Here is a 26743-nt window from a genome sequence, read left to right as displayed (position 1 = left end):
GCCCATGGCAGGTGGAAGTTCCCAGGCCAGGGACTGAACCTACACCATAGCAGTGATGATGTTGGATCCTTAACCCTTTAGGCTACCAGAGAACTTCTTTTTAGATGTATTTTTGGAATTTCTATTCTGTTTCATTGATTGCAGGTCAACTGTGGCCCCATTCTTTCTTGATGGCAGAGTCCTGATTTTTTTATAGTGATTTTCCTATACTACCACCAGGTCCTCAGGGAAGGTATTCCCAGATCAGATATAGAATGTAAATCATGATTGGTCTAAGCAATATTAGTGTCTAATGCTATTTGTTGGTTTATTCACAGCCAGTAGACTTGAGGGAAAGTCTACTGAATGGCTATTAGGGATAAAAAAAAAATCAATTAGACATACAAAGGGGGATGTTTACAATTTGGATATATAAGTCTGAAATACAGAAAAGAGGTCTGGAATAGAGGTTTAATTTGGGAGACTGTCACGCTATAGACCATATTTAAAGCAATATGATAGGATATGAGCTCATCAAGGAGTGAGTATAAATGGAAAAGGTAAGAGGTCAAAGTATTGGGCCCTGGGGCACTGCAGTATTTTGAGGTCGGAGAAATGTGGAGAAAACAAGAGCAGCCAGTGAGAAGAAGAATCAGGGGAGGGCAGTGTCATGCTGGGCAAGGAAGAGGCATTGATCAGCTGTGTCTAGTGCTCTTAGTAGGTCAAGTAACACTAAGAATTGATCATAGTTAGTAAATAGACGTCACTGGTGACCCTTGACAAGAACATTTCAGTGGAGTGGTGGAGGTGAAAGCTCACCTGGACAGGGTCCCACAGAAAATGGGAAAAAGGAAGTAAAGATATCAAGCACAGTACAGGCCACTTTTTGAAACATTTTGCTGTAGAAAAAAAAAAAAGGAGCAGAGAAATGAGGTAGTAGGTGGATAGTCAAGCTCCGTCAAGAGAGGTTTTGTTTTGTTAAGATGGAAGAAATAAATTCATGCTGGTAAACTGTTGGGAAAGAAAAAAATCGTGATGTACAAACAAGAGTGGGAGAATCGCTGGAGAGATGTCTTTGAGAAAGTGAAACAGTACAGGATCTTGCACTGTGTTACTCAAAATGTGATCTGTATACTAGTGATGGTCCACAAATTTGGTCACCAGTTTGTAACAGAAATTGCGAGTAAATATTTAGAAACCCTTATAGCAATTTGGCGGAAAAATTTTACGTCTATCGGATCTAACAATAAAAGATCTGGGAGTTTTTTGGTGGCTCAGCAAGTTAAGGATCCAGTGTTGTCACGGTGGTGGCTCAGATTTGATCTCTAGCCCACGGAACTTCCACTTGCTGCGGGGGTGGCAAAAACAAAACAAAGAAAACAAACAAACTAACTAACCCAGAATAGTCAAATTCATAAAGACAAAAAGTAAAATGGCGGTTGTCAGGGGCTGGGGGGCAGGAAATGAGGAGTTATTGTTTAGTGGGTACAGAGTTTTGGTTTTGCAGGATGAAAAGAGCTCTGGGGGAGTTCCCGTCGTGGCTCAGTGGTTAACGAATCTGGGAACCATGAGGTTGCAGGTTCAATCCCTGGCCTCGCTCAGTGGATTGAGGATCTGGCGTTGCCGTGAGCTGTGGTGTCGGTCAAAGACGCAGCTGAGACCCCGAGTTGCTGTGGCTTTGGCGTGGGCCAGTGGCTATAGCTCCAATTGGACCCCTAGCCTGGGACCCTCCGTGTGCCACAGGTGTGGCCCTAGAAAAGGCAAAAAAAAAAAAAAAAGAGAGAGCTCTGGAACTGGATGGTGGTGACGAGAGCACAACAAAGTACTTAATGTCACTGACCTGTACACTGAAGAATGATTAGGATGATTTAAAAAAAAGCATCAATATCTGTCTATATGGACTTGCATTTTGTATGTCTGTTTTTAAATTTAATGTTTCTAGTAATTACTTTTTATTGCATTTTACAAAAACAGTTTTGTGGCTGATTGGGGGCGGAAACCAAGCCTTTTTGCAGTTTGAGAATTGCGGAAGGTACGACCTTAGCTAAAAGGCAAATAGCTCATTTGTAGTAAGGAGAGGAAGGCAGCGTAGAGCAGCAGAGTTAGAAGCAGAGCAGAGTCATAGGTGGGTTGGAAGTAATGGTGACTGGTGGGACCTTATATTCTCCTGTTTGCTTCATTTTCACCATGAATTGGAAGCGAAATCATCAGTGAGAAGGGAAGAAGTGTTGGAGGTTTAAAGAGAGAGATACAAAACAGTTATGTAGTGAGGTGAGAGAGCGTATGGAACTGGAGAAATGCAGTAGGATCGCCAAGCGTTAAGGGCTTTTTTGACGAAAATGATAACAAGCTAGGTGGAGGCCAGTCAGTATGATTTTGGATTTTCTCCATTCTACCCCATTTGGCTGCAGGTGTAGGATTAGAGTTTCCTCAGGTGAGTACAAGGAAAGGAAAGAAGGACTGGAGAAGTGAAAGTGAACACCGAGGGATGATGGACAGTAGAATCTAAGCTGTTCATGAAAGGAAATGAGGATATAGAATACCGTGAATAATAGTGGAAAGGTAGTAGGAGCACTGGATGTTGAGTTTTGGTAAAGTTGAATTCTTGGAGTCGGGTATTTGAGGAAGTGAGCCTGAGAGGAAGGAGGTTGACGTGGGAGAGTTGAATGATTGAAATTGAGATTATAGAGGGGTTATCTGAAATTCAGATTTAAAGTGTAAGCACGGAAATGAGAGGCTGAGGCAAGGGCGATCCCTAGAGGCGAGGAACCCGAGAAGTTAGGTCTCTGGAGGAATCATCTAAAAGAATTGAAATCACCAATAGAATATATGAATATTCCATATGAATATATAGAATATATGACAATAGAAATGAACGACAATGAACAGAAGCACAGGGGTCTGTATGCAACCCAAACGAATGGCAGCTCTAGTCTTCTGTACGACGTATATTTAAATCTCTAGTTTTAAAAGCACTGGTTATTTGAAGACGTGTGGCTCTTTTAAGGGTCTGAGAAGGGGAGAAGCCAGGGGTCGGGCGCGCGGGCGGGGGTGGGGAGGTTGGGGAGCGGTGGGGGGGGGGGCCGTGGCCAGAGCTCCTGGGCCGAGTCTGCGCAGTGAGGGAGGAGGCGGGGCCGAGCTTGTGTTTGCGGGCGAGGGCGGAGCCTCGGGGGCGGAGTCTGCGCTCGGGATCGGGCTGCGGCTGCGGCTGAAGCACTTTCAGCTTCCGAGGCGAGGAGGCCGAGGCCTGGGCCGAGCCCGGAGCCGCCGCTCGTCGGAGCCTCCTGGAGCCCCCGCGCCGGCTCAGCCTGGGGGCGGGCTCAGGCCCGGCCCGCCGCCGAACCCAGGACAGAGGCTGCATGCCAGAGGACCAGGCCGGCGCAGCCATGGTGAGAGAGCGAGGCCTGCCTGAGCCGCAGCCTCCCGCCACCCTGGCCCCCGCGGGCCTGCCCCTCCCCAGCTCTGACGCCCCTGCTCCTGCCTTTACCTCCCCTCCTTGTTACCTCCCCTTTGGTGACCCACTCCTCCTTCCCCTTGGTCTCCGGCCACCTGCCGTGGTGACAACCCCCCTCCTTAATCTCTCTCCATCCCGGTGACACCCTTTTTAAAAATCACCCCAGTGACAGCCTCTTTCGCGGTCCCCTTTGCCGCCCCCTCCTTGTCCTTTAACCCGACCTTCTTTTTCTTCTGTACCATTTTGCCTTGTTCTCTCTTTTGGGATCTCTACGCCTTCCCTTCTTTTCCTCCCTCTTTTTCGCTCCTGCTCCTTGCTCTCGCTTCTTACCCCCTTTCACCATTTTATCTCCACTGCCCTCTCCTTTCTCCCCTTCGTCCTCCACCATCCACATTTCCTCTCCCCCTTATCGGATGTCCTCGCTTCCCCGCTCTCACAGCTGTCCCCATTTCCTTCTACGGGATTCAAGGGTCTAAACAGGAACAATTTGAGGGCGATTGCTTCCCAGGAGCTGTAGGGCGGGCAGATAGAGATTCTTAGGCTTTCTTCCTTTTCTTTTTTTTTTTTTTGCAGAGGGAAGGGGGAGTTTGGCGGTGCTTCGAGAGAGCCTGCAAGCCTTATTTCCTAATGTCATTGCAAAACCTGAGTGATAGTGTGTTTTGGAGGGATCGAGTGAGGCATGGGGTGAGGTCCACCCTGCATACTATGGTCTTATGAGATATCTCGCCTTTGGGCAGAAATAACTTAAAGTGTTTTCGAATGTATTTTTATTTTGAGCATCTTTTAATGTGAAGGTACAGTTTGGGAAATTTGAAAGCATTTATGTACAGTCTTTCCTGTTACTCATAACAAATGGTTTGTTTTTGTTTGGAGGCAGAGACCAGGGCATCTGAATAACCCAGATCAGTTTGGCAGTCAGATATGACGGTCTCTTTAATACCTTCTATTATCTTCTTTTGTTTTGCCCTTTCTGCTTTTAGCTGGGAAACCCTTACATTTGCAAATTTCCTCTCTCCTTCCTGTTTCAAAATAGGTTGAGGCTTCAGTGCGATTTTCATTGAGTTGGGTTACACATGGTTTGCAGTTCCTTTAATGAACTCATTGCTCCATCATATACAGCAATCTAGATTTTGGTCTCTGGGAGGAATAAGACATTCTAGTCCCAACTAAGTCCTGGTAATCATATTCTTCTAGGAGGCTGGTCAATTTCTATTTTTTTCCCCCACCTGTTTTTTTCAGAAAGTGGTTCATTATAAGTTATTTAATCTGCGAACTTTCCCTAACTCACTGACTCTGCATTTTTAGGTGGTCATTCTCCAGCGTCTACCTCTACAACAACCCTTCACATTCACAACCCATCACACTGTCATTGTCTGTTAACCTGTTTCTTCTCCTGAAATGTGAGTTCATCTAGGCAGCAGCTGTGCCTTATTTAATTCTCTATTCCCAGGGCCCAGGCCAAGTAGGTACTTGAATGATTTCACTTTATGGTCTCATTTTCCTATCTGACAAATAAGATCTTAAACTGAATTTTGAGTCCACTAGTGGACTTACACAGAAAGAGTGAATTTGAGAATCTAATTTTTGGTGAGAAAAGGAAACTTAGTAAGATGTGATGATCTCCTCTTCAGAATAAAGAGCTGCCTCACCAAAGACACTAAGTGGCTAGCTTTTTGGAAGTGTTAGCCTTCCCAGTGGGAATGAATGTGTGAGTACAGAGGGAGAAGTTATGAACTCCTTTCTGGGTATTTAGGATGCAAAAGTGTCGTTTGAGCTGGGCCTGAAAGATGAATAGGATGTATATAGATCATTTGGGGAAGGGGAAGAATGCTTTGTTGGGAATGTGAGTAGAAAGTAATTAGGATGTATTATAGGTGACAGGATTAACTTTCTGTGACAGGAAGGTCACAGGAATGAGGATGTATAGTAGGAAAGGAGACTGGATACATTAGACATGATTATGATTTAGACTTGGCCTCCAACTAACTGGAGTTTACCTTACTTGTTAAAATGCATCACACAGTGTGAATGTATATGCATGGGAGAGGTGACGAGAAGGCAAAATATTAGCTTATTATGAGTTGAGGATTATTTGGAGAGGCTACTTTAAAATTTTTCCTTATGTAATAGATGTAAATAGGCATTCAAGAAATAGAACAGAACATTATTATAAAGCTTTGTATTTTATATTTTTCAGAATTTTCATTGTTGTGTTTTGAATAGTTGAAATGTCTAAGACAGGGATTCTGAAACATTACCATGAATCAGAATTACGTACAGGGCTTGTGGTCTGCCACTTCCAAAGTTTGATTTCTTAGGACTTGGAGTAGGGCCTGAGAGTTTGCATTTTTAACAAGTACCCGTATCAGCCTGATGCTCCTGACCTGTGAACCACACTTTTGAGAACCACTGGTCTGAGATAGCATCCTTTTTATTCATCTAGCAACTTTTGAGTGCCATTGACTATTGACATTGAAGATATTACAAATAATAAAACAGATGTGGTCTCTGCTTTTTTGTATCTTTTGTCTGCAGACAATATAGACATCAAGCAAAAAGAGTAATTATAAATGTGGAGAATGCTAAAAAGGAAAAATGGTGGGACAATGGTATGGCATAGTTAGGGACGGCTTCCCAGAGGATCTTACTCTTAGGAAGAAAACTGAAGGATTAAATTGGAGGAGTTGTGTTGTGGAAAACCAGATGGAAGGACTAGCACACATGAATGGCCTGTGATGGTACCCTCTCTTGTCTGCTTAACTTTGCATGTCCTGAAGTCCTCAGCTCTAGGAAGTCAGGGAAACCCCAACTGCCCTCCTATCTATTAAAACTAAAACTAAAACACCCCTCCATTATGTAATCCTCTTTCATAGACTACACATCAAGTGTAATTTTATATTTCCTACTATGCTTTTTTTTTTTTGGCTTTTTAGGGCCGCACGCTGGGCATATGGAGGTTCTCAGGCTAGCGGTTGAATCACAGCTACCGCTGCCGTCCTGTGCCACAGCCACATCAACATCAGATCCAAGCCTGTGACCTGCACCACAGCTCATGGCAACGCCAGATCCTTAACCCCCTGAACGAGGCCAGGAATTGAACCTGCAACCTCATGGTTCCTGGCCGGATTCGTTTCCACTGTGCCGCAACGGGAATTCCATCCTACTATGATTTTTTTGTTTAATGTCTATCTTTATCCCCAGACTGTAAAAATCATTGATATGGAAGTGGTTTGGTTTTTTTTCTTTCTTTCTTTCTTTTTTTTTTTTTTTTGGCCACACCCATGGCATATGGATGTTCCCAAGCCAGGGACTGAATCCAAACGATAGCTGAAGCAGCTCCTTAACCCACTGCACCCTGCTGGGGATCACACCCACACCTGCACAGAGACAGCACTGGATCTTTAAGTGTTGTGCCACAGCAGGAGCTCTGTGTATAGGCCCTGTTTTAAATGCTTTACATATTTTACCTCATTCAGTCCTCATAGCAAGCAAGGAGGTAAGTATTAGCTCTTTGAAAGTAGAAACCATGTTTGTTTTGGCTTATGTTGCAAATTTAACATTTACATAAGCCATCCCTAACTATCCCATACCTTGGTCCTACCCCTTTTCCTTTTTCAGCACTCTTCACCTCTATAATTACTCTTTTTGCTTGATGTCTGTATTGTCAACAGACAAGAGATACCAGCGTGCTCAATAAATATTTATTGAATGGGCGAATAACTTTGGAGAGGATCGGAAAGTCAGGAAGGCTTTGTTGAGAAGGAGCATTTGAATTGGAGTTTTAACTTGTGGGTTTTATTGGCTGAGAGTTTGGGAAGAAAAGCCATTCTCGGCAAAGGGACCAACTTGAGCATAGATGCTGAAAGGAGGCATGACGTATGCTGGGAGATGTGTGGCTCTAGCAGTGAGAGTACAGGAGGATGTGGGACTAGGGGAGCCTCGGGTCAGATCATGGAGGACCTTGAATCATAGGCTCAGGACTTTGGGCCTCATGGTAAAAACCCTGAGTCCCTTGAAAGGTGTGAAGGAATTATAATGAAGAGATTCTGAGGGTGAACACTCTAAATCCACATGAAGCATGGTGTGGAGTGGCAAGAGCTGTTGTTGCACAGTGCGAGTGGAGAGGAAATGTGTGAACTTTCGCCCTAACCTTGTGGTAGTGGCGGTGGTGGTGATTTAAGCTGGAGGAAGGAGAGTGTAGGGAAATGAAGTATGACGATCTGGCACCCCACTTTTTGGCCAGGAAAATTTTCCACAGAGGCATTACAAAGGAGTTATATCATCACTGACGGCTTTGCAATTTTGCTCTCTGGGCCTCAGTTTGCATATATGCTGCTTTTAGGGATTTATGAGACTATGAAAACAAGGTAAATTTACCATACAAAGTATTTATTTACAAATGCAGTAAGTCTCCCAGGGATCATATATAGAATCAGCACTTCTCAACCTTATTTCGTTTAAAAAAGTGTTTTTGGATATTTTTTTTTTGGTCTTTTTATTTTAGGGCTGCATCCGCAGCATATGGAGGCTCCCAGGCTAGGGGTCTAATGGGAGATGTAGCTGCTGGCCTACACCACAACATCAGATCCGAACTTCGTCTGTAACCTACACCACAGGTCACAGCAATGCCGGATCCTCAACCCACTGAGCGAGGCCAGGGATGGAACCTGCGTCCTCATGGATGCTAGTCAGATTCATTTCTGCTGAGCCACAATGGGAATGCGTAAAAAATTTTTTTTAATTAAAGAATAGTTGATTTGTAATGTTGTGGCAATTTCTGCTGTACAGCAAAGTGACTCAGTCACATGGATATATATACATTCCCCTTCTTCCTTCGCGGTCTATCCCAAGAGTTTGGACAGAGTTCGCTGTGCTGTGCAGTAGGACCTCATTGCTTATCCATTCTAAATGTAATAGTTCTCATCGACTAACCCCAAACTCACAGTCCATTGCACTCCTTCTCTTCTCCTCGGCAACCACAAGTGTGTTCTCTACGTCTGTGAGTCTGTTCCTCTTTTGTAGATAGGTTCATTTGTGCCGTATTTTAGATTCCACATATAAGTGATGTCATATGGTATTTGTCTTTTTCTTTTTTACTTCACTTAGTGTGATAATCTCTAGTTGCATCCATGTTGCTGCAAATGGCATTATTTCCTTCCTTTTTTTGGGGGGGGTGCTTTTTTGCTTTTTAGGGCTGCACCCACTGCATATGGAGATTCCCAGGCTAGTGGTTGAATCACAGCTACTGATGCCGGCCTATGCCACAGCCATAGTAACATCAGATCCAAGCTGAGTCTGTGACCTACACCATAGCTCCTTAACCCAACTGAGCGAGGTCAGGGATCAAACCCGCCACCTCATGGTTCCTAGTTGGATTCCTTTCCACCACACCATGATGGGAACTCCTATTTTGTTCTTTTTTGTGGCTGAATAGTATTCCATTGTGTATATATCCCTCATCTTCTTAATCCATTCATCTATTGATGGACATTTAGGTTGTTTCCATGTCTTGGCTCTTGGGAATAGTGCTGCTCTAAACATATAGGTGCATATATCTTTTTGAATTGTAGTTTTGTCTGGATATATGCCCAGGAATGGGCCTGCAAGGTCATATGGTAGTTCTGTATTTAATTTACTGTACTTTAGTTTACTGAGGAGCCTTCATACCATTTTCCATAGTGGTTGTACCAATTTACATTCACACCAGCAGTGTAGGAGGGTTCCTGTTTCTCCACACCCTCTCCAGCGTCTATTATTTGTAGACTTATTAATGATGTCCATTCTGACTGGTGTGAGGTGGTACGGCATTGTAGTTTTGATTTGCATTTCTCTAGTAATTAGCTATGTTGAGCATCTTTTCATGTGCCTGTTGGCCATCTGTGTGTAATTCTTTGGAGAAATGTCTTTTTAGGTCTTCTGCCCATTTTTCAATTGGGTTGTTTATTTGATGTTGAGTTGTACGTGTTACTTGTATATTGAGACTAATTCCTTAGTGGTTGCATCATTAACTGCTTTCTCCAATTCCATAGGTTGTCTTTTCATTTTTTTAATGGTTTCTTTTGCTGTGCAAAAGCTGGTCAGTTTGATTAGGTCCCACTGGGTTTGTTTTGTTTTTTTTCCCCCTAGGGCCCCACCCACGGCATATGGAGGTTCCCAAGCTAGGAGTCCAATCGGAGCTACAGCTGTTGTCCTACACCACAGCCACAGCAACGCAGGATCCAAGCTGTGCCTGCGACCTACACCATAGCTCATGGCAACGGCAGATCCTTAACTCACTGAGCAAGGCCAGGGATCAAACTTGCAACCTCATGGCTCCTAGTGGGATTTGTTTCTGCTGTGCCACAACGGGAACTACCCCATTTGTTTATTTTTGTTTTTTATTTCTATGCCTTGGGAGATCAACCTAATAAAACTTTTGCGCAGTCGATGTCAGAGAATGTTTTGCCTGTGTTCTCTTCTAGGAGTTTTGTGGTGTCATTTCTTATGTTTAAGTTTTTAAGCCATTTTGAGTTTATTTTTGTGCATGGTGTGAGGGTGTGTTCTAGTTTCATTTACATGCAGCTCTCCAGTTTTCCCAGCACCACTTGCTGAAGAGACTTTTTCCCATTTTATATTCTTGCCTTCCTTTGTCGAAGATTAATTGACTGTAGGTGTCTGAAAAAAAATTCTTGAATTCTGAGACATTTATTTAGGGAGCATGATCTCATATATTTAGTGAGCACACAATGCATCAAGTGATGTACTAATTAATCCTCACAGTTCCATGAGGTTGATGATGTTTTCTCATTGCACAGTTAAGAAAACTGAGGCTTTGAGAAATCAGGTAACTTTCCTATGTTCATAACCTAACGAGTGACAGAAAAGAATTGAAACATACGTTTATGTGACCCCTAAGCCTGTGCTACTTCAAACGCCCTCCCTAGACTCTATGAGATTGTAAGAATCTAAACTGAATTTGAGCATTTAAAATATTTGTACCGTTGTTTCCATTATAAAAGTAATTCAGTTTTGTTGAAAGAAAATTGGATAAAGGATGTGTATAATTTTATGGTTCTTGATCCATATTGCCAAATTATCCTTTAACAAAGCATTTAGATAATATCAGATGTTGGTAGCATTCTGTCTTTAGCATTAAATACCTTTTAACATTGAAAAGCTTTAGCCATGTGATAGGAATATACTCCTAGAATACATGCATCAATTGAGGGGAAAAAAACCAAAAGCTGGTAAAAGTTAAGTATTCTTTTAAAATGACAAAAAAATAAATAAAATAAAATGAGTTCCCTGGTGGCTTAGTGGGTTAAGGACCTGACATTGTCACTGCTGTGGTTTGGGTTGCTGCTGTGGGGCATGTTTAGTCCCTGGAAACTTCCACATGCTGTGGGCATGGCCAGAAAGAAAAGAAAGAAAATGATACTGGACTCTTAATTTTAACAGCATCTATTGCGCATTGAAGGTGTATGTTTCAGGATATTATTGTGGACAGAGCATACTTGGTATGCATGTAAATTTGTGGACTCTTCCCTTTACTGAAGGAGCCTTACAGTTTAGGCTTTCCTTATTTATTTATTTAGCTTTTTAGGGCTGCACCTATGGCATATAGAGGTTCCCAGGCTAGGGGTCGAATCCAAGCTGTAGCCATTGGCCTCTGCCCAGCCACAGCCACACCAGATCCTTAACCCACTGAGCAAGGCCAGGGATCAAACCTCCGTCCTCTTGGATAGCAAGTCAGATTGGTTTCCACTGAGCCATGATGGGAACTCCAAGGCTTTGCTAATTTGCAGTGGCCTCATAGGACTGCCACAGCCATACAGACTGTCTCTGCAACTCAGGTGGCAGCTGTACGTATGGACAGCAGTGGGTCTCGAAGATCCGTATCCTGTGAACTTGGTAGTGTCTAACACATAGTAGGGGCTCAGCAGTAGTTTTACATAGTGTACTAGACCCTTAAAATCTAATCTTTTAATGAGCTAGTCATTTCATGAGAAGAAGTTTTTGCATTTATGCTCAGTAATGCTGAGCACACATTCTGCTGTTTATCGGGCCTCCAGTTTTGTCGACACTGTTTCTTTAGCCTAGAATACTGTCCTCCTCCTTGATTTCTTGACTGTTTAACCTTCACAGGTCCCCTTAAGCCCTTCTTCCTGCTTGAAGCCTTCATTGGCCTCCAAGGCAGCCTTGGGCTCCTCCTCCTTTCCGTAGTCCTCTCCTGTACTTTGTATGAGCTGAGGTTACAGCAGTCACTTTGTGGTGGTGGTATTGTTGTAATGAGTCTGGCTGTCTCCTCAGATTGTGAGCTCTCTGAGGGTAAGGACAGTACTAGGTCTCTTTCAGCTTCCTGTCTTAAGCATTTAGCATAATGCCTGAGACACAGTAAGTAAATGTTTGTTCAGTGCAAGAATGTATGTACTTTGGAGAGAATTGCATAAATCGATGTTTACTGAGATGTGAGTTATGAAAGTGGGAGGTAAAAAAGGTGTACTCTGTACAGGTCCCCTGAGGGGAAAAGGGTTTTGATGGGTAAGGAATGTTGAGGCAGGTAGTTTCTCTTACTAGTCTAAGTGGTTGGTTTTTTGTTTTTTGTTTTTTTGGGTTTTTTTTTTTTTTTTTTGTCTTTTTGCCATTTCTAGGGCCGCTCCCGCATCATATGGAGGTTCCCAGGCTAGGGGTCCAATCCGAGCTGTAGCCGCCGGCCTACACCAGAGCCACAGCAACGCAGGATCCGAGCCGCGTCTGTAACCTACACCATAGCTCACGGCAACGCCGGATCCTTTACCCACTGAGCAGGGCCAGGGATCGAATCCGCAACCTCATGGTTCTTGGTCGGATTCGTTTCTGTTGAGCCATGACGGGAACTCCCTAAGTGGTATTTTTAACCTAGGGTAAATGTTTCTGTCCAGAAAAGTTCATTAGGAAGAGTTGGGGAGGAAACCAAGTGATTTCAAGGTGAATTGCAAAGTAATATCCCTTCGTATAAACATTTGCAAATTATTTGTCTATAATTTGTGGAGGTTTCCTTCTGGAGAATAGAATATGTGAGTATAGATAGTAAAGAATCAGTTACTGGTAAATGTAGAGGGGTGATTGATTCTTTAAACATTTTATTAGCTCTATATAAAGATCTTTTTTCTCTTTTCCTGTTTCCACTTCTGCCTTGTATGAACACTCTCCTTAGCTCTCCAGCATCTTAACCCCTGTTCAGTGTCATATTCTTCTTTTCTGAGGGCATCTTTAAGAGAGTCTCAATGTTCTTGGTTATGTGATGTCAATTATTTTCTTTTCATAGCCCTTGTAACCTTTGGCAAACGATTTCACCTCTCTATGCCTCCCTTTTTAAATCTCTAAAGTGAGAAGGTCGTCTTAAATCCTCCCTGTGATCCCTTCCATCTCTTAAAAAAAAGTAGCAAGATCCTAGCAAGTTAAAGCTAAGTATTTTAGTAAAGTACAGATACATTCTGTTAGCTATGGGATCAGGGCAAGCTGCTTTTATAGGTTTTTAATGTATAAACGAGCTCTTACCTCCATTAATATATTACCCAACTTTTGGAGTTCCCGTTGTGGCGCAGTGGTTGACGAATCCGACTAGGAACCATGAGGTTGCGGGTTCGGTCCCTGCCCTTGCTCAGTGGGTTAACGATCCGGCATTGCCGTGAGCTGTGGTGTAGGTTGCAGACGCGGCTTGGATCCCGCGTTGCTGTGGCTCTGGCGTAGGCTGGCAGCTACAGCTCCAATTCCACCCCTAGCCTGGGAACCTCCATATGCCGCGGGAGCGGCCCAAGAAATAGCAACAACAAAAAAGACAAAAGACAAAAGACAAAAAAAAAATATATATATATATATATTACCCAACTTTTCACACCTGAAACGCTTCATTCAATTATGTTACTATTTCCATGATAGTTTAGTATTTTAAAGGTATTTTCATGTCCCTCCCATTTATTCCTCACCACCATTTTGTTTGGTAAAATACAGGTTTAGGGAAACTAAGTTCACTCATTTTCCTAAGATCACACAGCTAGTAAGTAGCAGAGCCAGGACTGACTGCAAGCCCAGTGCTCTTTCCATTATTAACCCAGCCTCTCTGTTTACCATATTATATTTCAAAACTAATGCTAGCAGTTAAGAGGAAAATAATGCTAAAGTGTCTTCTTTGAGTTAGTGATTCCTGTCATCTACTCATCTGCTCAGAGATCACTGACCTGAATTTTTGTTTTGTTTCTTAGAGTAGCTTTAGGATTACATGAGCTAAGATGGAAGGGAAGAGGATTTATTTACCTTTCTAGGCCTTGTTTTGTAGATGAACGTCTAGCTCTTTGCCCTTTAGCACATAGGCCTTTGCCAACACTGGCCAGGCCCTGAAGTGATACATGCAAGAAGCTTGCCTTGCCTACATTTTTATTTGGCATCTAGGGATCTCTAAAGAGCAGTTCGTGGATTTTAAAAAAGAAAAATAGCTCTGCTCATCCATTCCAAATAGTTCAATATATCTGTGCCTTTTTTTTTTTTTTTTGGTCTTTTTGCCTTTTCTAGGGCCACTCCTGTGGCACATGGAGATTCCTAGGCTGGGGGTCGAATCGGAGCTGTAGCCGCTGGCCAACGCCAGAGCCACAGCAACTCGGGATCTGAGCTGGGCCTGCGACCTACGCCACAGCTCAGGGCAACACCGGATCCTTAACCCACTGAGCAAGGCCAGGGATCGAACCCGCAACCTCATGGTTCCTAGTCGGATTCATTAACCACTGAGCCATGACGGGAACTCCAGTACATCTGTGCCTTTGGTACTACCTTCTTGACCTTCTTCCTCGTTTGTTAAATGATTGTGTTTGGGGAAAGGGAAGGTAGAGGGATTAGATCATATCTAAGGTTATAGGAGATGTTTCTTTCTGGAAGTCTCAGTTGAACCAGTAGTATAAAATACAAAGGAAAAAACCCCATAAACGAAAGGAGATTTCCTATGGAGTACTACTAAAATGAGGAGTCAAGGGCACTGTTATTGCTGTGGCTCAAGTTCCATCCCTGTCCTAGGAACTTCCTCATGCCTTGGGTGGCCTAAATATTGTTCCAATATCTGAAGTTTCTTACATCCATGAACTCAAATGACACTTGTCTACTTTTCTTTTCTTTTTGGCTGCACCTGTGTGTGTGTGGTATGTGGAAGTTCCCAGCCAGGGATCTAACCTGCACCACTGCATTGACCCGAGCCACTACAGTGACAAAGCCAAATCCTTAACCCACTGTACCACAAGGGAACTCATGGCTTTTCAATCCTAATGTTTAATTTCACAGCCGGACTTGGGACTTAATATTTCTCTCTGGACATGTAGTCTCTTTTTGTAGGAGCAAATAAGCTTTTTGGTTTTTTTTTTTTTTGTCTTTTACTTAAAAAAAATTTTTTTTATTGTGGTTGATTTACAACAGATAAGTAGTTTAAATACACCCAACAGTAAATTAGTGCTTGACTGTTCATTTATTCATTGAGGAAACATTTAGTGCTTGCTGTTTCGTAGGCATTGTCGTTGGCTCTGGGGAGTACAGCAGTGAACAAAACATAGTGTTCTGTGGAGTTTATATTCTATAGTAATAGCTAACATTTATTGAGCAGTTAATATATACCAGTCACTGTTCGAAGTGTGTTGCACCTAAAATTTATTTAATGCCGACAACAATTCTGTGATGTGGGTACTGTTATTGTCTGCATTTTACAGATCAGGGAACTGGGGTGCCGGGGGATTCAGTACTTTGCCTAAGTTATGTCGTTTTCTAAGTGGTAAGAGCTGACATTTCAGTCTAGGCAGTGTGACTCCCAAACCCACACTCTTCACCATAATATTACATAGTCCTCCAGAGAAAGGTCAGGAAAACACTTTGTTCTGATACTGAAATTGTCAAGTTTGTGATCTTTGTAGTCACCTGGTTTCTGGTCTAATCGTCAGGAACAAGTCATCCAGGATACAAAGGGCGGGGATGGGGAGGGAGCACTTTGAGAGCCATTGTCATCTATTGGAGGATGTGCCACTCCTAGGAGCCTTTCAGGTAGGAGATGAGATTTTTGAGCCTGATTCGCGTGAGTTGGAACCAAGACAACTATATAAAGCCAGGACTCTGACTAAAATGCCTCTATACCCTCACTGAAAAGGTAGAATAAAAAATCTGCCTCAGGAGTTCCCATCATGGCGCAGTGGTTAATGAATCCGACTAGGAACCGTGAGGTTGACTAGGAACCATGAGGTTGCAGGTTCAATCCCTGGCCTTGCTCAGTGGGTTAAGGATCCAGTGTTGCCGTGAGCTGTGGTGTAGGTCGAAGATACTGCTCAGATCTGGTGTTGCTGTGGCTGTGGCCAGCAGCAACAGCTCCGATTAGACCCCTAGCCTGGAAACCTCCATATGCTGCAGGTACAGCCCTAAAAAGACAAAAAAAAAAAGACATATATATATATTTGCCTCATGGTATAGGGAGACAAAGGAGCTTATTTGTCCTGATGTGGACTTTAGATGCGAAAAGTCTCTCTTAAGAATTTATAACTATGAACCTGCTGCCCTATGCGTCTGAAACTTAAATTTATATTACTTGTGCAAGATCGTAGCTATTAAGTGGGAAGAGAACACTTACTGAGTAATTACTCCATCAGGCATTGTGTTGGGGGCTTTAAACACATTTTCTCACTTCAGTCTGACAACAGCATCATGAGATAAGTACTGTTATTATCCCCATTCTCCAAAGGACGGAGCTGAGGGTCAGAAACGCTAGATAACGTGCAGTGTGATGCTATGAGAATTCAAATCCTGCTACCACAGTGCCTCTGCAAATGTTGCTTCCTTTCTGTGCCTCAGCTGCCTTAACTGGAAAATGAAACTTGTAATACTTTTCCTTTCACTTCATAAAGTTATTGTTAAATATCAAAGGAAGTAAAGGGTGTGAATTTGCTTTTTTTTTCTGCTATTTCTTGGGCCGCCCCCGGGGCATATGGAGGTTCCCAGGCTAGGGGTCTAATCGGAGCTGTAGCCACCAGCCTACGCCAGAGCCACAGCAACGCGGGATCCCAGCCGCATCTGCACCCTACACCACAGCTCATGGCAACGCCGGATCGTTAACCCACAGAGCAAGGGCAGGGACCGAACCCGCAACCTCATGGTTCCTAGTCGGATTCGTTAACCACTGCGCCACGACGGGAACTCCATGAATTTGCTTTTTTAATAAAGATTTTGTTACAGGCATCATCCATAAAATATATTTTTCCTTGTAAATAACCAAAAGAGAGACCTCATTATTCAGCAGTTTTGAAGTCCACAGGCCTGTCTTGAGGAATTAAGGCAGCCTTAATACTTTTGGTACCAGATGTTTCCTGAAGTAGTGTCATGAGGAGAAATGAAACAAATTTAGAGATGTTACCATTGAGTAACTTACTAATTCATTCAACAAATAATTTATTGGATGCATTTTTGGAGACTTTAGTTCCCACGTATAAATGATGCCTGATCTAAGAGGAACTATTTCTTTCTTTCTTTTTTCTTTTTAGTCATACCAGCATCAGTGGAAGCCCCAGTCTCCTCCAGCAGCCAACTGTCATTGCAATAGGTAGTCGATTCCCAGTTTCCCCTGCCTCCCTCCTGGCTAGAAATGGGTGTGCCACTGCTCTGAATGCCGGAATGCTTCTTTGTCACGACTCTGGCCATTTAGTAACAGAATGAAACATTTAAATATGTAAAACAGGAGTTCCCGTCGTGGCGCAATGGTTAACGAATCCAACTAGGAACCATGAGGTTGCGGGTTCGGTCCCTGCCCTTGCTCAGTGGGTTAAGGATCCGGCGTTGCCGTGAGCTGTGGTGTAGGTTGCAGACGCGGCTCGGATCCCGCGTTGCTGTGGCTCTGGCGTAGGCCGGTGGCTACAGCTCAGATTGGACCCCTAGCCTGGGAAACCTCCACATACCGCAGGGGCGGCCCAAGAAATAGCAAAAAGACAAAAAAAAAATAATAATAATAAATAAATATGTAAAACAGACTGACCAACAAATTACATAACTAAGTCGGGGGAAGTGCCTGAACATGCCTCTACCTGAGTGTTGCGTAGATGACAAAATACTTCAAGGAAGGAAAGTATAAGAAAGAAAAAATCAAGGCAGATTAAGAGAAAGCCATGTGAAGGTTTGGAAGAGCTCATGGGCAGTTCTTCAAAGGCTCCTATGACAAAGTCTGTCTGATACTTGGAAGTGTTAGAAAGCTCCTACTACATGTGTACAAATGTAGCCCATTGGAATCCTGTAATTTCTTGGAAGCTTCGTAATCAGAGCCTCAATAATGTTGTCTTGAGTTGGTGGTGGTTTTTTATTGTTAATAACTTTGTATTTTAATTATGAATTATCTTTTTGTTGTTGTTGTTGTTATGGCCATACCGTTGGCACATGTAACTTCCCAGGCCTAAGGGTCGAATTGCAGCTGTAGCTGCCGGCCCACAGCCAACACAGGATCTGAGCAGCATCTGTGACCTACACTACAGCTCAGGCAATGCAGGATCCTTAACCCACTGAGCAAGGCCAGGGATTGAACCTGCATCCTTAGGGATGCTAGTCAGATTTGTTTCTGTTGAGCTACTTTGGGAACTCCTGAATTATCATTGATTTAACTTTATGATTAATGTGTGGTGATATATATTTGCATAAACAGAACTTTTGACATAAAATTTTCCAAATTTAGACGTTGACAATATATTGTTATTCAGATAGGAAGCACCCATTTTCTCGTTAAAGCAGATGTCTGTAATATTCCCTTGTAGTGATACTTCTTTGCCGATACTGTTTTTCCACTGGAACTTGGGAACCAAGAGGGGTGGGTAGAATGTGGGTTTTTTTGCCCCACCTAACTGAACCCCAGACCGAAAGCATGTGAGACCCACTCACTTCCCTTGAATTCATTGTCTTGAGAGGGAGACAGCCATCCAAACAAAAATGATACAGTGGATAATTGTAGTAGAACTATATACGAAATGTAGTGTGACTTCATTCAACCGTGTTTTGGGCTGTGAGGGGCATCCTGGAGGAGCAGTGCAGGTGGGTCTTGTGGTGTGAGTAGGAATTTGATGAATGGGCAGGTAGGGAAGGGCATCGTAAAGGGACAGGATGGATAAAGAAAAGAAGGCATGACTACGACTGAACCTGTTTCCTCAACAAAAATAATCTCTCTTCTCTTTACCTCATAGAATCCTAATGATTATTTTGAAAAGGCTTTATAAAGTGAAGGGCTAGATAGATGTCTAATGATAACGATTCTCATTATTCTTTTTTTTTTGTCTTTTCCTAAACATACGAAAGCCTTCAGTGTCTCCCCTACGCAGTGTCATCTCAGGACCCTCCTAACGGCATTTCGCTCTAGTTGTCCTCTTCTTCAGGGTCCTGCAGATCTTTGTTGTTTTCTTCTGTTCTGTTTTTCCTTCAGGGTCCTGCTCTGTGACATCTAAAGAAGGGAGCAGAAGAGAAGATATGTGTATATACTTAGCTTTAATAGCAGAAGAAATTCTTTAACTGTTTAAGGTGTGACCTATGTAGTCTAGTCTCAGAGCAGTGCCATAATCTATAGAACATAATCCTGCAGCCAAAAAGTGATTTGGGGAGTTCCCATCATGGCGCAGTGGTTAACGAATCCGACTAGGAACCATGAGGTTGCGGGTTCGGTCCCTGCCCTTGCTCAGTGGGTTAACGATCCGGCGTTGCCTGAGTTGTGGTGTAAGTCGCAGATGCGGCTCAGATCCTGCATTGCTGTGGCTCTGGTGTAGGCCGGTGGCTACAGCTCCGATTCAACCCCTAGCCTGGGAACCTCCATATTCCTCGGGTGCAGCCCTGGAAAAAGACCAAAGGACAAAAAAACAAAAAAAACAACAAAAAAAAAGAAGGAAATAGAAGATAGACACTGCCATTTCTTCCCTCACATGCCCCATTGTTTTTTGCTACCTCCACCCACCCCCAAGGTACCTGCTATCTTTTTTTGTTTTAAATCTTTACCTTACTCTTGGAGTTTCCCCTGTGGTGCTAATAGGATCAGCGTCTTGGAGTATTGGGATGCAGGTTCTATCCCCCAGCCTGGTACAGTGGGTTAGAGATACAGCTGGGATCTGATCCCTGGCCCAGGAACTCCATATGCGGCAGGGTGGCCCCCCCAAAATCTTTACCTTCCTCTTCTCTGTAGAATTACCACAATATACTGTTTAGAGGTAACTTTGTAATCTTCTGAAATAACTTTTCAGGGAATATAATTTCCTATGCTTCTATAGATGTTTAATTGAAATCTTACTGCCTATACAGTTTTTATTTAGCTTAGATTATTTTATTCTTAGTATTTTACTCTAAAAGTTATTCAGAAACATACATATCACAATGTGATATTCTGTGCGTTGACGTACCATAATTTGTTTGCCATTTCTCCCCTATTTTATTTTATTTTATTGTAGCTTTTTATGGCTACACTCACAGCATATGGAGGTTCCCAGGCTAGGGGTCGAATCAGAGCTACAGCTGCTGACCTACACCATAGCCGCAGCCACAGCCACAACAGATCTGAGCCGCATTTGTGGCCTCCACCACAGCTCATGGCAACACCAGATCCCTGGCCCACTTAGCGAGGCCAGGGAGCATACCCACATCCTCAGGGATACTAGTTGGATTTGTTTTCCCTGTGCCACAGTTCTCCCCTATTTTATTTTATTTTTTAGGGTCACACCTGTGGCATATGGAAATTCCCTGGCCAGGGGTCAAATCTGAGCTGTAGCCACACAGCAACGAAGCTGCGTCTGCAACCTATACCACAACTCATGGCAACACCAGATCAAGGCCAGGGATTGGACCGAAGTCCTTATGGATGCTAGTTGGGTTCATTACCCCTGAGCCACAATGGAAACTCCTCCTCCCCTGTTTTAGACATTTGTGTATGTGGGTTTATTTGGGGTGGGGGTTGTCAGAAAAACTGTGATTAATCGCTTTGTGTGTAAATACATTTATTAATATTTCTGATTATTCCCCCTCGTTTTTTTTTTTTTCTTTTTTTGGTAAGTTCTTAAATGAAGTACTGGATCCAGAGACAAGATGTTTTTTTAAGACTGTAATTAAATCTTTTATATCCAGAAGAAGGGTGCCAATTTATACATCAGCCAGCAGTATTTGAGAGGGCCAGTCTGGGTGCACTTTATTTGAATAATTCACAAGGTTAGGTTTATATCCTGTCTCAAAACGCACTGTGTTAACCAAAAAAAACCTAATAAATGAAGAACTGTGCTGTCCTTTCAGACTGGTGGTGTTGTTTTTCTTGTTTTCCATAGGATATTTTTTCAGCTCTTGTTCAGGGACCGTGTCGTTCTGCCTGCTGTACATGTGGTAGCTAATTACAGGCCTTAGTTGTGCTTCTGATCCCTCCCCCTGAGAATTTATCTATTCTTCTGACTCAGCTGTCACCAGTAGGGGGTGATACTTAAACCTGTGTGTTCGGCTCAGTTCTGTCACAGAAGCATTGTTAGTTCCTTTTCTGCACTTGCCGAAGCAGACAGTCTCCATGGCCCTAACACATGCCCCTGAAGAAATAATCCCTTGCCCTGTCTTCTTACCAGTCTTGCCGGTGAGATCAAGGGGGTATTAATTACTATTTTGTTTTTCATGTTTATTTTGTCGCTTTTTATTTTGATAATTTCAGACTTAACAAAAAGTTGCAAAAATAACACAAAGAATTCTCACGTAGATGTTCACCTCAATTCCCCAAATGTTAGCATGTTCTCCTTTGTGCTTCACTGTGCTCTTTACACACCACACACACCACACACACACACACACACACACACACACACACACGTTAACTACTACTTTAAATCTTGGAGTTCTTGGCTTTTGGTTTTTTTAATCTCAACTTCCCCTTCCTCTACCCGTTTCCTTCCTTCCCCTGAGGGACCGTTATGGGCTAGGAAAAAGGGAATTAATTTGGAATTAAATGCTGTGGTTCAAGGCCCAATTCCGCCACGTTTTTTAATCGGGTGAACTTGGGCGCGTTACTCTTTCTGATCTCCAGGATCCTCGTAGACAAAATGGTGTCTGTCATGCCAGCTCCACAGGACGGTTGTGAAGGCTGAATGAGATAACGTGTTTCAAAAGTATGCTGCGTGAATGTCGGTCAGCCCTCAGTGAACGCTCGCTTGTCTAGTAGAGTGCCAGGCATCACTCTCGTTACTGGGAATTCAGAAAAAAACCAGCATGTATTTCCTATTTGGTCACTTACTGCATTCAGATTATTCAGTTATTCAGTTCTTCCTTCAGATTATTTTTCACTTTTGATTTTTTTCCATTTTCTCTGCTTCAACCCCAATCCATAGCATTATCACCTCATGTCTGAGTCACTGTAATAACCAACTGGTCCCCAAGTTGTTTTTTTGGCAGTTATGTCAGTGCCAAACTAATAATTGTTCTGCAGGATGGGATGGCATGGTGGAAGAGATACAGACTTCATAATTATACATCTAGTTTTGCATCTTTGCCCTACTTCTTACAAATACTATGACACTGGGCAAGTCCTTTCACCACTATTCTAATTTGATCTCTTTTTTTAACAGGTGAATATCAGGGACTGTGCTGAGTGCTAAAGATAAATGGAAAGGATGAATTTGTTCCTTGAATTTGAATCGTGGTCTAGTGGGGGAGACAGAGTCCAATGACTTATGTATCTGTCTCCCCGCCTAGTTCTTTACATGACTGTGGTGTAACATAGAATGATAAAACAAAACTGACTTGGGAGTCAGATATAAAGGGCAGCTTATGTAGTGGTAAAAGCATGAACTTAAGAATCAGATTGTCTGGGGTCTAATCCTGCCTCTAACACTTATTAGCTTTGTCATCTTGGGCAAATTAATAAGCCCCTTAAAGCCTCAGTGTCCTAATCTTCATATAATGGGGATACTGATAGAATTTATGTGCTTAGCATCATTTGTTGCATATAGCACATAGCATGTATTAACTAATAAGAGCCCAGTAATTATGATTTTGATATTACTCTAGTACAGCAGTTTAAGAGCTTAAAAATATCAGCTTTGGCCGCATTTTTGAGTTGGAGTTCTGGTTTAGCCACACATTGGCCATGTGCATATGGGAAAACATATTTAGCCTAAATCTCAGTTTCCTCATCTTTAAAATGCACATTGTGGAGTTCCTGTTGTGGCACGGTAGAAACGAATCCAACTAGGAACCATGAGGTTGCGGGTTCGATCCCTGGCCTCGCTCAGTGGGTTAAGAATCCGGTGCTGCTGTGAGCTGTGGTGCAGATCACAGATGTGGCTCGAACTTGGCGTTGCTGTGGCTGTGGTATAGGCCATCGGCTACAGCTCCAATTAGACCCCTAGCCTGGGAACCTCCATTTGCAGCGGATGTGGCCCTAGGAAGACAAAAGACTAAATAAATAAATAAAATGCACATGGTGATACTTGACTCATAGACTATAGAAATTAAAAGAGCTCATGTATTTAAAGAGCTCTGAATCAGGATCTGAGACATGGTGTTTCATGAAAGATAAGATGTTGTCATTTGTATTCTTGCTCTGCCATCTGCTGGCCCCTTTATCTTTGATATGTAGATTAACCTCTCTGAGCCTTAGTTTACCTACTTTGTTCAAAACAAAGTTGTTTTGAAGAGGAATGTTGGGGGATGTGTGAGATTTTGCCACATAGAAGGACTAATCTTAAAAAAAAGAAGAAGAAAGGCCCTAGAGGTGTGCAGGTGCCTGTTCCAGTGCTCAGGGAGTGATGGTAAGTCGTAGGTTGCATTGGGGAACATCCGTTTGGTGTATCCAGGAGGTAGCATGTTTGTGGGGAGAAGAGAACAGTGGAAATGAGGCTAGAAAGGAAGGTTGGAGCCAGTTTGTGAAACGGTTTGAATACCTTGCTAAAATGTTTACCCTTTAATTTTAGGTCTCTGTTTTTCTAGCTTCTAAGAGCAGAGGAAACTAAATTTGCTGTGAGATAGAGAAGGGAATTACTTGAAACCAGTGTTGCAAATAGGAACTTCGTGACAATTAATCGTAATAATTATTTACTGGTTACATAACTTGATTCTCTGTCTCCCAACCTCCCATACTCTCATCCCCTCAAATAATCTTTGAGTGTATTTGATATGTGCCAAATTAATACTGTAGTTTTAGTCGCCTGGCACACCTCTGCTGGCAACCCCTATTATGCATACCCAGCATGAGAATTGTGGTTATAGATGATACGGAACTTTTGAAATTGTTTTAGGAGAGTGTTAGGACGCAAGCTGTACAGTGAAGAGCTGGGTTGGACCAGATTAAGTAGAAGTCGTTTCGATTAATTTAGAAGAACTCTCCTGCTTTTTCTTCCCAGGAATTGTTTAGTCTTTGAGCTGTGTGGATTACCTTATGATCCAGATGAAATCAGACTTGACCTCCTCTCTCTCCTGCTTTTTTAGTAGGAGCTTTGTTTTTACTTTGCTTGGGATGTGCCTAAGGGGTGATGGGAGAAATCTCTCTGAGCAGGAATTTCCAAGAGATGAGTTATGCAGACACTGAGTTCCAGCTTCTGTTTTATCCTTCCATTGTTACTCCTCCTGTATTGCTGCTGTTGGTTTAAAAATGAAATAGGGACTTGGTAGCCAGTGGGCTAAGGATCCCGTATTGTTGCTGCTGTGGCTTGGGTGTTTTTTTTTTTTTTTTTGTCTTTTTGCTATTTTTTGGGCCGCTCCCTCGGCATATGGAGGTTCCCAGGCTAGGGGTCTAATCGGAGCTGTAGCCACCCGCCTACGCCAGAGCCACAGCAACACGGGATCTGAGCCGCGTCTGCAACCTACACCACAGCTCACGGCAACACCGGATTGTTAACCCACTGAGCAAGGGCAGGGACCGAACCCGCAACCTCATGGTTCCTAGTTGGATTCGTTAACCACTGCACCACGACGGGAACTCCTGTGGCTTGGGTTTGATCCCTGGCATGGGTAACTTCTACATGCTGCGGGCATGGCCAACAAATAAAATAGGAAATACTCATCTCTCAGTACTTCTGTGTTAGCTTAAAGGACTAGAATTTGGGGAATCACAGATGGCAGTATAGGTTTTGGATTAGATCTCAGATAACCCAAGTACAGTTCTAGTTTTGTCACTTGCTTGATACATAATTTCTGTTGTTCTTTATTTATTTTTCAGCCGCACTGTAGTATCTGGAAGTTCCCAGGCCAGGGATCAAATCCGAGCCACAGCTTTGGCAATGCTGGATCCTTAACTCACTGCACCAGGCCAGAGTTCAGGGATCGAACTGGTGCCAACACAGAGACAAGCCAGATGATTAACCCACTGCATCACAGTGGAAACTCCATGTTGTTCTTTATTTATTTTTATTTATTTATTTTTTGCTTTTTAGGGTCGCAGCACATGGAGGTTCCCAGGCTAGGGGTCGAGTCAGAGCTGTAGCTGCCGGCCTACTCCACAGCCACAGCAACACCAGATCCGAGCTGCATCTGTGACCTACACCACATCTCACGGCAACGCCGGATCCTTAACCCACTGAACGAGGCCAGGGATTGGACCCACAACCTCATGGTTCCTAGTTGGATTCGTTTCCGCTGCGCCATGACGGGAACTCCTCCATGTTGTTCTTCAAATGGAGATGATTATCCTTGTTCACATCCCAGACCTGCTGTGAGTTTCAGGTGAGGTAATATATTTAGAATTTGTATATAACATTGAGAAGGTAGTATATTCTAGTGGTAAGAGCATAGGTGGAGTTCCCGTCGTGGCTCAGTGGTTAACGAACCCGACTAGGAACCATGAGGTTGCAAGTTCCATCCCTGGCCTTGCTCAGTGGGCTAAGGATCCGGCGTTGCTGTGAGCTGTGGTGCAGATCACAGATGTGGCTCGAACTTGGCGTTGCTGTGGCTGTGGTGTAGGCCAGCGGCTACAGCTCCAATTAGACCCCTAGCCTGGGAACCTCCATATGCCGCAAGTACGGCCCTAGGAAAGGCAAAAAGACCAAAAAAAAAGAGCATAGGCTCTTAATACTGCATTTCCCGGGATTGAATTCTGGCTCTGACCCTTCCTTACAAACTGTATGTTTCCAGATGTACTGCCATTATTCTACGTCTTTGGTTCCTGTTTTATCTCATTTAATTCTCCCAACAACTTTATGAAGCATGTATGTATTAATAGTCACATTATAAGATGAGAAAACTGAGGAACAAAAAGGTTAAGTAATTTGTGTAATGTCACACAGGGAACAAATGAAAAGTTGAGATTTGCACTCTAGATCCAAAGCCCAGGTTATTAACTATTAGGGACATGTATTTCCCAATAGAGAGTAGCTGACTAGAAAGGTCTTGTGCTTACTAATAGGAATTAACATAGAGATAAGGGGAAGTTTCTTTGAAAAGGAAAAATTTGTAGGGTCCAAAAAGCTGTTTTTGTTCCTTTGCACAAATATTTTACCAACTGAAAAAAAATTTTTTAAATGGTTAATTAAATATTCTTAGTGTTCATATATTACTGCCCTGGGTCTGTTCTGCTTAAAAAACTTTTAAAAATTATGTACTCAGAAGTTTTATGTCTCCCCTCTGACAATTACTAACTTTTGTTTATTTTCTCTTCTGTACAATAAATATTTTGAATGCTTTGAACAATATTTTGAAAGTTACCAACTAGGATCAAAGGGCAGCTTGTTTCATCTCAGTGATGAATTTTAACCATTTGAAAAGGTGGTACAGTGAAGAGTACGAATTCATACAGGAAATAAGAGGGAACAGGTGAAGTTCTGTGATGCAGTGGTTGAATTTGAAGAGTTACTCCTCCTGAGCTTTTTCTTATGTGTCCTAGCGATGTCTAGCTGTAGAGGAGCCTGGGATGTGTGTCTTTGTTACAGGTGGTCATGTGCCCAGGTAAAAATAAAAGGTCTATTAACATGGCAGAAAGAAGAATGAGGGTCACAGTCTGCTACATCGGGCCAACCGTTTAATTTTTGTGAAGTCTGTTTCCTCATCTCAGGCCGTTGTTGTCCATCTTACACTCAGTTATCAAAGTGTCACTGCGAAAGCACTCTGTAAGCTATAAAATAATATGTAACTATTTTAATAACTTTTTATTATAGAAGTCACATGGTGTACAGAAAGTCTGATTTATTCGCAGACGAAGACTGATGGCACATCACCAGAGTAACTGGTTTTGCCATCCCATGGCATGCAAAATCTCCTGGGCCAGGGATCGGACTGGAGCCACAGCAGCAACCCAAGCCACAGCAGTGACATTGCCACATCTCTAACTGCTAGGCCATGGGCAACTCCTATTTCTAGTCTTATACT

General features: G+C 42.9%; 1 protein-coding gene across 3 annotated transcripts in view; it reads left to right on the top strand.

Annotated features, from left to right (window-relative positions):
- Positions 1-3160: 3160 nt before the first annotated feature.
- The window catches only part of ZYG11B (zyg-11 family member B, cell cycle regulator), a 68577-nt gene continuing 44994 nt past the window's right edge, over positions 3161-26743 (top strand). For 2 of the 3 annotated variants that reach the window (XM_047789084.1, XM_047789085.1), the window contains exon 1: positions 3171-3368. Coding sequence is in view for 2 of the 3 variants with exons in the window: in XM_047789085.1 (XP_047645041.1) it covers positions 3339-3368 (30 nt within the window). In the remaining variant the exon portion in view is untranslated. Of the gene's footprint in view, positions 3369-26743 lie in introns of all 3 variants that reach the window. The other variant, XM_047789083.1, reaches the window with a different exon arrangement.

The sequence above is a fragment of the Phacochoerus africanus genome, chromosome 8, assembly GCF_016906955.1.
Source record: "Phacochoerus africanus isolate WHEZ1 chromosome 8, ROS_Pafr_v1, whole genome shotgun sequence".
NCBI lineage: Eukaryota > Metazoa > Chordata > Mammalia > Artiodactyla > Suidae > Phacochoerus > Phacochoerus africanus.
The sequence above is the reverse complement of the archived record's forward strand: the minus strand, read 5'-3'. Positions and strand labels throughout refer to the sequence as shown.